This window comes from Cyprinodon variegatus, unplaced genomic scaffold, assembly GCF_000732505.1.
Source record: "Cyprinodon variegatus isolate N-32 unplaced genomic scaffold, C_variegatus-1.0 Scaffold190, whole genome shotgun sequence".
NCBI lineage: Eukaryota > Metazoa > Chordata > Actinopteri > Cyprinodontiformes > Cyprinodontidae > Cyprinodon > Cyprinodon variegatus.
In genome coordinates this window covers 1,218,087-1,228,354 of record NW_015150643.1, presented here as the reverse complement: position 1 = coordinate 1,228,354, position 10,268 = coordinate 1,218,087, and the positions used below count along the sequence as shown (strand labels likewise).

The window sequence follows — 10,268 nt, the reverse complement described above, 5'->3', positions numbered from 1 at the left end:
ATACAAAAGGGACTTAAATACCACTTTGAATTAGTTAGCCATTGGCTTAGAAAAAAAGGAGGGGTGAGGGACATTTACCCAGGGTTCATTTCCAACCAGGCCTCCAACTGGCCTGCCTTGGGTGCATCACCGCCCGTCAGGATCTTTCCGCTGTCAACGTGGATGACTTTTACAGGCAGGTCACTCATCTGACTAGTTTCATCTAGTGGCTGGTAGGAAAGAGAAAAGCAAATGATGGCGTTAACAGACACAGGAGCATACTGGGAGCACAGACTGTACACCACAGATTGTTTTCTTCTAAGCTCACCTCTCCATCAGGTCCCATAGCAGGAGCTCCGCCTTCTACAGGGTCAGGCTTCTTGAAAGAAAAACATACAATCATAGTAAGAAACGCAGTCAAATCATTAAGGGCAAACATTTCCTGAGCCAAAATCCACCTTCTTTTTCTTCTTCTTTTTCTTCTCCTTGAGAGCTTGAGCAGCTTTGTGGGCGCGCACCAACTCGGTGAGGTTGGCAACGTATTCATCTGTCTGCTGCAGCAGGTAGGCCAGACGTTTGTCCTTCTTCTGGTCGATGAGTTTACGGTAACCTTCCTCATCTTCCGCCTGGAAAAGTGGTGCATGTGAGCTCAACTCGTGTCAAATGACACAAACAAAGGAGCAGGTGAGGTGTCAGAGAATCGGATCCTCTCACCATCAGCCTCCGCATTCTCTCCTTTTCAATGCGCTCGTTCTCCTTCTTCTGCTCGCGCTCAGTGTTGGCGTGATACGTGGCAACAGCTTTGGTGGCCTTCTGGATCTTTGCTGTGATGGAGCGGTGGTATTCCTTAAAGTCCTTGGCATGCTGCAGGATGCTGTTGAGGTATTCCTGTTGGAAGAGGGACAAAAATGTGGGGATGGGTCGATGAATTATTTTTAAAAAAACAGGAAAGAAAAGAGACTATAAATGTAAATTTGATTCCATTCTGTGATTCTTCATATTTATCCAGACCTAGAAGTGATTTTTTCCTACAGATATCGTAGTAACTTCTTATAAAAACAGACATCAGAGCTGATGATAGCTCCTCTACCTGGTGTTTCTGGCGCCGTTTGCGCTCTTGCTCGATTTTCTGCTGCTTCTCCAGCTTCTCTGTGATCCGGGCCTCTCGCAGAGATTGCCGTTTGCTGCGCTTGTAGGCTTTAGCGTTGAGGGCGGTTTCCAAAGCCGTATCCCGACGCATGCAAGCCACCACCTCCTGACGTAGCTGGAGAAAAAAATGAAATAAAATTTCACAAGTTGTTGGAGATCAGATGAGCAGAACAAATGCTGACAAACCCAGGTGCTGTTTTCACAAAACCAAGATTAGGAATTACGCCAAGACTTTCTAGATATCCTGGCTTATTAGTCCTTGACTCAGTAATAGCATAGTGATTTAGTCTGTACAGCAAGCCTACCCCAGAGGAGGCTTACTTAATCTTGCTGCTATATCAGTCAGGGTCACACTGATCAGAAATCAATTTGTTTTATCAGTGATTTATTTTTCTTATTGATGTTTTTTTTGGGTAGTTTTAATCAGTTTGAACTAAAACCATTAACACCACCATACAATGAAGTCTTTTTACTATTTTAACATTATAATAGGCTAAACCGTTACCAATTTTAGAAATTTTTTTTGTTTCCATCATCACTGTTTAACTGAAGGCCCTTAATAGAATGTTGCATTTGTTTAAGGGATTAAAGAAACAGCGGATAAAGAAGAATAAATGTTGTTCAAAAAATCAAGCTTTAAAAGTAGCTCCTAACAAGTCTTCCTTTTCATTCTTGGGTCCATATTTGAGTTTTTCCTGACCATCACCAGCATGAGTGTTACCTATTTTTAGGGGAAGGCCTCTGCTGCTACCTGTGCAGGTACTTCTAAAAAAGTCAGCAGCACACAGAACGAGCCATGCCTTTACTGATACACAGATGATCTGTGCTAGGCTCAGATATTCAGTGTATGGTATGTTCATTTACAGTAGATGCTAGGGGGTAAATAATAATAGTTTTGTATCAATGCAGCGACACCTCTGCAAGAGAATTAATTCAAGCTCCACCCCCCTCTGGTCTATTTTTTCCATTTGCTCCTGGATTTAATTCCTACTCCCATGCTGCAGTGGCGCTAAACATATTTTGCCTTCCTACCTCACTTTGTTTAGCCACTACACTCTTTCTGCTTGCACACACACACACACACACACTTAGAAAACAAATCGAATCGTTGGGTCAGGAAATTGCGTGATTTACATCCCTAGTAGATGCTGGACAGATACCATTTGATCAACGGTGTGTGGAAGGAATTTTGTGAACAGAAAAACTTTCATGTAGGAGTGACTAATGTGTCTACTTAATATATTTATTACGTGCATTCAATTACTTGTATACATTTTATTGCTTTAGATTATCTGTGAAGCTGACTGTATCTGCAGAAACATGGAGGCAAAGAATCCAGTCTCAGTCCATGAGATCTGAACCTGTCCTTCCATGGATCCCTTCTAAACTAAGCTTCTTTTTTGTTAAAGTTGAATGCCCTCTGCACCAAAACATTTTATACCCACCTGCTGCCAGTTTAAATGTGTAACCGGAAAAAAAAAAAGTGATAAATAATTTCCGCAGCCAGATAGTTTTTTTTAACCAGATGCAATTTATGAATCAACTGAGATTCAGTTCAAAGTCCTAGACTAAGCGCCAGAAAAAAAAAAAAAAAAGTTATACATGTCTATCAGCCGTTATAATATTGGCTTTCACTGTTAATTTCTAAGTAAAAAAATGACAAGTTCTTAAAATTATGGTGTATCCAAGAAAGAGAAGTGGCTATAAAATGTCTTTAGGCTCTTTAGTAGATCCATTGGTGTTTCTAGAATCAATCTGTAATCAACGTCATGATCCATTGCAGAAAAGCTGCAGAGCTCTAATAAGCTCGATTATTTACACCTGACTTGAAATAGCTGCACCTAAAAGGCATGAAGCCAGGATGCCATGCTAGGTTTAGTCTGGCTTAATCTCTTTTCCTGGATTTTTTAATTCAGCCTTTGAAAAAAAAAAAAAAAAGAATTTGCCTCAGAATTTAACATTTGATCACTTTCTGTTTACCTGTCTCTGGAATGTAAGCAGCCTCAGAGCCTTGAGCTCGATGGTGGCCTTGGTCCTCAGATCGCCGGCCAGTGAGCCGGGCAGGTGCTCCAGCTCCTGGATGCGGTGAACGATACGAGCTTGTAGCCTACAACAAAAAACACATCTTACTTTAGAAGAATATTTTTTTTTGGTACTAAAAGCCAATCACAAACTAGACATTTTGTTTGCTTATTAGAAATTTAAAGATTCCTAAAATATGATTTGGACAATAATGCTGAAAGATTGTGTTTAAAATAAGTAGTCAAACTCAGATTGGCCTTTAAGTCTTATTTATCAGTGGCAGGCAAAAAGGGTCATTTTTGAGTGGAAAACATCATATAATATACCAAGAAATATTATTTAATGTGGAAGCTGCTGCTTAATAAAAACTAACAGTAGTTTTCAATAAGTAAGGCATGTAAAGATGAGGAGGGACGATTGATTTTCATATGTCTAATGCATGCGAATCATTCAGGGTGAGAAAGCACAAGGCAGTAGATAATGGACCCCAAGAAGAGTAGCTGTCAAATTATTGACAGCTAATGGGGATCCAAATAAATAAACAATAAACGGTACGGCATTTAGCAGCATTAGAAAAGCTCAAAGATCGAGACCATTTCACATCTGTTCTTATGTGTTTTTATATTTAAGAGCAGAAGGAACACACATAGAGCAGTAATTTACTCGACTTTCAAAGGAACATTTGTTACATCGATTAAATGAGCGGCTGGGTTCCTCCACGTCGATTCCTTTCCTTCCTCACCTATACTCCCTCTCCTGGAGGATCTCAACCGGGTCCAGGCCGCGGGGTTTCTGGATGGGCGTTATGCGGTTTTGCTTCTGGTGCAGCATCATGGGTGGGAGCTGTGCCGGCTGCCCCGGGGACTGCGTCTGAGGAGGCATTACTGGGGAAGCAGCCGGAGGCACGGACGGTGGAGCAGGCGAGGGTCTGCCTGTAGGCTGAGGAGGAATCAGCTTCTGAGGAGGGTTGGATGGAGCAGCAGCATTGACCATTGGTCCTGGAAAAGAAGAATTCATCATTTCCTTTAGCTTATAAAAGAGACAAGACCACAAGGTCAACGGAAGGGGGGCGTTACACTCAGTTGTGGATATATTAGTCTTTTTTTTTTTTAAACAATCTCTTTCTTTTTTATATTTGATCTTATCTGCTGTAGATCTTAGAGGAACAACTTTAAATTAATCAAATAAACGGAAACATTTTTCAAGCGATGAACAGGCGTACCTTCAGGCCATGATTTAGGAGGTCCGTTTGCTGGCTGGCCTTGCATACCGGGAGGAACTCCCGCAGGTCCAGGTGGCGCCATATTGGGACCTACCATACCTAGAACAACAAATATTATAATCATCCTAATTTTTTTTTTATTGATAATCATCACTATCATAGCAAGAGTAACTATAGAGTTTCTGTGTAATTCTATAAAGACAAGGGGCAGTTAAAAACACACTCAGCGGGCCTTGAACTTACCATGTGGTCTGTTGTAGTTGGTCTGAGCTGGCCCCGCCCCTGCACCTGGGCCCCCTCCAGGCCCAGTGGAGGGCGGCATATTGGGCATGGGCTGCTGCTGCATCCCAGGCATGGGTCTCTTTCCCTGCACGGCCAGCTGCAGATGCTCTGGAATGGGATGATTGCGAGCCAGCATCTTGTAGGCCATGATTTGGGCCCTGAGTTGGTGTAACTGGTTCTGGTTAAAAGGAGTGGGTCCACCTGCACCGCCTGGTCCAACACCAGGACCCGGTGGTCCACCTGGACCCTGGGGTCCGCCCCTGTTTGGTTGGCCCATACTCTGAGCAGGGTCCCCGGTGCCTTCCATTGGCCCGGCTCCGGGGCCCGAGGGTGGGCCGTTGGCTGGGACGGGGCTGGGCGCGTGCTCCGAACCTCCCAACGGAGAAGGGTAACCTAGCAACAGGGAGAGGAGATGATAGACCCGAATGAGATCTTGCAGCAAAAACTAAACAAAAAACCTAGGACGGTCATTTTTTATTATTAAAAACAATTAACTTTGGGAAAGTGTCCAAATTTTACACACTGGGCTCAGATTTATATATATAAAAAAAAAAAAGCATATTTCAAAACAAGCAAATTAAACATATTTCAATAAACTACAGAACAAACTGGTATGTTTTGCTGAGATTACGCAACAGGCTATTTTTTTTTTTTCAGACGTATTAGCAATTATCCGATCCGACACTACTGTTAAATTAATTAATTATATACTTTGCCACGGGAAAAAATGCATCATGCTTGACATAAGCAATGTTTAAAAAAGGTAATGAATGAACACCAATAAATCATCACTAGCTGCTGTGTGTGCTCTGTGCAATGACATCATCAGCATTGCAATTATAAAATTAAATTCACAGACTGCTGTAACTTTATTGCTGTTTAGAATATAAAGGCAAATGGAAATGAATTGATCAGAATGCTGAATAGGCATCATCCATCCAATATCTGATCCAGCTCATTAGTCAATATCAGAGCCGTTATATCTGGGCATTGGATCGGTGCATTTCCTAAAAAGAAAAGTGTTACTTTTAAATTCGCTAATACTAATAGTAAAATTCCTTAAGATGAGACTGGATGGAGAAAGTCTTCTCTCACATTCTTCGCCAAGTCAGGTTTGGACTTTGACTTGGTCATTATAACACGAACATCCTTCAATCTAAACCGTTCTATTGGAGCTCAGGTTGTATGTTTGGTTGCTACAGGAAAGGAAACCTTCATCCCAGCCTTGAATCTTAAATTATCTTCAGCGATAGTTCCTGCTTCTTTTAGTTTCAACTAGGGGTGTGAATAATAATCGGTTTGTATCGATGCATCGATCCAACAGCCGACGATCCGATGCATCGATACATCCGCAAGATAATCGATTCATGTTTTTTTTTTTCTCCGGTCTATTTTTATCCATTTGCTCCTGGGCGTAATTCTCCCTCCCGTGCTGCGGTGGCGCTAAACCTATTTTGCCCTCCTACCTCGCTTCCTGGTTATCCTGCTGCAGCAGTGTGTCGCAGTGAGCTTGACACAGACATTTTAAAATTATGTTCAATATTGAAGCGTGGTCTGCGCTACACGCTATGGGTCTAGATACGGCCGAGGCGGTCAGGAAGTGGGGGCGAGTTTAGTCCAACGACGGAGGGACATGAGGGCCAAAAAGAGCGGAGATCCAGGTGGAAAAAGGGTCCCAGCGTTCTCGCACACCTCGCTCTTCTAGCGGGTCAAACTTCATGAGTTGTTTTCCGCAATTTCAGTCATAAAAACAAAACAAGCCGGCCTCCTGTCTGCGGTCAGCTACAATTTAGGAGAGGTCCAGCGGAGCGTCTCTCAACGGGGCGAGGCGTCTGGAGCTGAGGTGTTGCATTCCATTAATTGCACTGATTTTGTGCAGTATTTTTTGATACAACTTTTCTACTTCTGTTATTTCTAAAAAAAAAAAAACAAAACAAAAAATGCATAACAATATTACAGCTTTCATTGATTTATGTCAAACTTGAAGCTTTGTTTAGCCTGTAAGGTGTAAAAAAAGAAAATAAATAAATTTAAAAAAATCAACCAATTAATCAAATCAAATCGTATCATGGTGTATTCTTCAGTATAGAAAATAATCGAATCGTTGGGTCAGGAAATCGATACTGAATCGAATCGCCATAATGGATGTGATTTACACCCCTAGTTTCCAACATCTCATCAACTCTGACCAGCTTCTCTACCCCCACTGAAAAACCACAACATAACCCTGGCATCATTTTCACTATAATTATTGCAGGGTTCAGCTTTTGTTTAATAGGTTCTGTTGAACTATTTATAAAAGCTGGAACTGTGTTTGGCATAAAATCATGGTTCCAGTTTTAGGTAAATCTGTTCAAGAGAGTGTGACTTCCATCAGCCCTGACATCTGTCAATTTGAAAATAACTTTAGAAAAAATAAATAAAAGCCTCCAATATTAGCAGAGAAAATATCTTTAAAAAACCAGGGAACACAAGGTAGTGAATATCGCCGTATCGACAGGTGCCTTTCTCCAAACACCAGGCAGCTCATCTGGGTTTGTTGTCATCTACAAGGTACAGCGCATAAAAACACTCCCTCTATGCTGTGGCTCTGCCTACCGCTGTCTGCTCTCACCACCAGTCAGCAGAAGAAGAGAAACCGGTTGGATGGGCTCACATACAGACACACTGTAAGAGCCTGTGTCTGCTCCAATGAGGTTTGTGGGATAAAAGGAGATATTTTATTTCATATTTCCCACCGATGAACTAGAAACTTATAAAGAAAAAAACTTTGCTTCATCTCTTTTCCCATTTCTCGGTTGAATAATTACCAATTAATACCGTAAACTATATCAAAGCAAACAGTAGGAAAAGAGTTACCCTGGGAATGTTGATCCATTGGGCTGGGTGGGGGGGCCATCCCGCTGTGTCCACCGGGCCTCATGCCCATACTCTTCATCTGACCGTAGCGAGGGTCATCAGGCATTCCCTTATCGTGCATGGGATCCATTTGCTGTTTCAGACGTAAAAGTTTGAAATAAGGCAATCGTTTGGTTTGTGGGAAACCAGTATGAGCTACATAGAAGTGTATTCTATACTACTAGGGAAAACAAGTTTACTTTGTGCATCTGATGCATGCTGTCCTGAGGATATCCTGAGGGTCCTTGTGGCGGATGGGGGTGTCCAGATCCGGGCGGTCCTGGGCTTGGTCCCATCATGCTGTGGGCTGAGCCCGGTGAGGGACCAGGGCTTGGGCCCATCATGCCTCCTGGAGATGGTCCTGGCCCTGGGGAGGGACCGGGCCGGGGGGTCCCTCCCATTGGGGGATCAGGAGTTGACATCTCTCAGGAGAAACCGGTAATGCGTGGCAGCAGTTTGTACCCCTAAAAAAAAAAAAAAACCGTAGGAAATAAAACAACCAGACAGAGATTAGATTAGAAAATTATGTTTTTCTCGATACAGACTTTTGCACAAATTGAAACAATCATAGAGTACCTTTAATTCAAACTTTTATACCCCTTACAGTCTCTTTTCAAAGTATTAAAATGAAAGTTATTTTACATTTATAAGTGATATTTCTGCAGTGGGCTTATTATGAAAATCAAGTGGGTTGATGGGTGGGATGGAATCGGATATATGCGTACTTATATGGATAGATATGTGTACAGATAAATAATAAATCGTTAGCAAGTTAATATACTTTATTGAATACGTTTTTTTTGTATAGGTATATATTTTTATTTCCTTTGTACTGTATTTGTATTGTGAAATTTCCCACTGTATTTGCTAAAACAGAAATAGCTTTGATAACATTGCAAATCTACTTTAATGCAATTAAAGGAGTTTAAATTTGAAAAAAAAAAAAAAAGGATAAATCAGCCAGTAAAAGGATATAGGGAGAGATAAGTTTTCCAGAATTGAGAAATATCTGATTTAAAGAACATTTTAATACACTGTGAAAGCCCAGTTACCCATTTGCTGGTGAAGTTTTGCTGAAAACATTAACTTAACATTATAGGGTGTTAAATAAATGAGTTTCAGTTTACACTTTTCTAAATAACCAAAAAAAAATATATACATTTTATACACTGAGCTTTTGTTTATGCGGAAACATAAAAAGTCTTATTCTTTAAAGAAAATATTCTTTCATACAATCAAAATCGGAGCCTGAAATGAAAACTAGCAGCACCTGCAAGTATAAAGTTAAATCATCTGCAAATGTGACAGAAGTTGTTTAAATGTCCCTTTGTGCAACACAACAATGGGGGAGGGGGTATATTTATAAATAAGCTTCAAGCTGACGTGAAGAGACGCCCTAAAAAGCAATAAAACAAGAAAACCTTCCTTTTTTGACACTGTTTAAATATGTTAGCAGCAGTTTTTTACCAATTTAAACGGTTCAGACGTTGGTAGGACTTTCAGACGTTAGCCAGGCCTAGCCGGCTTTATCGGATAAGGCTACAATTAGACTATTTAAACCCTGTGAATGTTAGAATTGATCAAAAGGAACAGTTTACTTGAACATTAAGTTAGGTCTTCATTATGGTTCATATAGTGTGAGGGAATAACAGGGCACAGCTGGCTGAGAGCAGTTTGCAAAAGTAAAACCTGAAGAAACCATCAGATTGCTAACATGCTAGCGAGCTAGTCCAGGTAGCCATCCCGGCCATGCTCTGCCGAGGCCAGTTAGAGAGAAAAAACGAGCTTTTAGGTGATATATTTTCGATGCGACGCTGCGACGTGCTAAAGATTGAAGCATCACTCATAGTGGGAGCTGATTGATCCATCGCGCCTCCCGTACACTTCGCTCACTGCTCCGTTCTTCTCCTAAAGCCGTTTTCATTCATTGCGCTCTGCCGCGCCACAGCAGAGTCTCTGTAATGACGGCGAGGCTTTTCTCTCTGAGAAAACATTCCACTCAACTTCATGCATACCGAAAAAAAACCCGAATAAAACGTTGATAAAAGTGTCCCAGTAAAGACAGAAACACTGAAAATACTTACAAAAGAGCGGATTGTTTGTGTTTGGGTTGTGACCGGTGGACGCGTCTCTTGGATTTCCCCCTAGCCAGAAACAAAGAGCGACCTACCCGGTTGGTTTTTTTCCTACACCCCCCCTCCTGTAGTGCTCTACAGCGCCCCCTGCAGAGTATTACAGGCTGGAAGGAACCAGAAGCCAGCGTGGTGGGGGATGGGAACCTGGACGAACACAGAACATAGTGGAATATTTACAATTACACTTTGCTTTAAAATACTACTTTAATGTAGATTAAACTAACTCTAAGACGTTTTGGCGCATGGAATGAAACAAATGCACATTTTTAAAGACGGAAAATAACAGTTAACCATGATTTATTCATATTACTAGTACTACCACCGCTATTAAAAGTAGTAATTATGATTAAATTAAAAATATTTGAATCCTGTTTTTAGTGCTGGTAATGTCATTTTACCAACCGTTAAAAACTAACGCCATAAAAAAAGACTATTTTATTTACAGGAATGTATCAGTATAATTTATTAATTTATATTGCTTTACTAATAAAGCAATATAAATTAAAGTTGGTTATGCCTATGTGCATATTTGCAAATGCCTATGGGGGTATTTAAGAAAAAAAAAAAAAATATATATATAT

The 10,268-nt window shown here is 41.0% G+C and overlaps 1 protein-coding gene across 1 annotated transcript in view; it reads right to left on the bottom strand.

Moving 5' to 3' along the window:
* Window positions 1-7,974, bottom strand: part of LOC107087675 (transcription activator BRG1) — a 20,536-nt gene extending 12,562 nt beyond the window's left edge. The window contains exons 1-11 of the mRNA XM_015379372.1: window positions 7,753-7,974; window positions 7,514-7,646; window positions 4,616-5,047; window positions 4,373-4,471; window positions 3,893-4,148; window positions 3,109-3,235; window positions 1,070-1,243; window positions 694-867; window positions 438-605; window positions 308-358; window positions 79-209 (exon numbers count right to left, since the gene is read on the bottom strand). Coding sequence (XP_015234858.1) covers window positions 79-209; window positions 308-358; window positions 438-605; window positions 694-867; window positions 1,070-1,243; window positions 3,109-3,235; window positions 3,893-4,148; window positions 4,373-4,471; window positions 4,616-5,047; window positions 7,514-7,646; window positions 7,753-7,974 — 1,967 coding nt within the window. The remainder of the gene's footprint in view (window positions 1-78; window positions 210-307; window positions 359-437; window positions 606-693; window positions 868-1,069; window positions 1,244-3,108; window positions 3,236-3,892; window positions 4,149-4,372; window positions 4,472-4,615; window positions 5,048-7,513; window positions 7,647-7,752) is intronic.
* Between the last annotated feature and the right edge of the window lie 2,294 nt (window positions 7,975-10,268).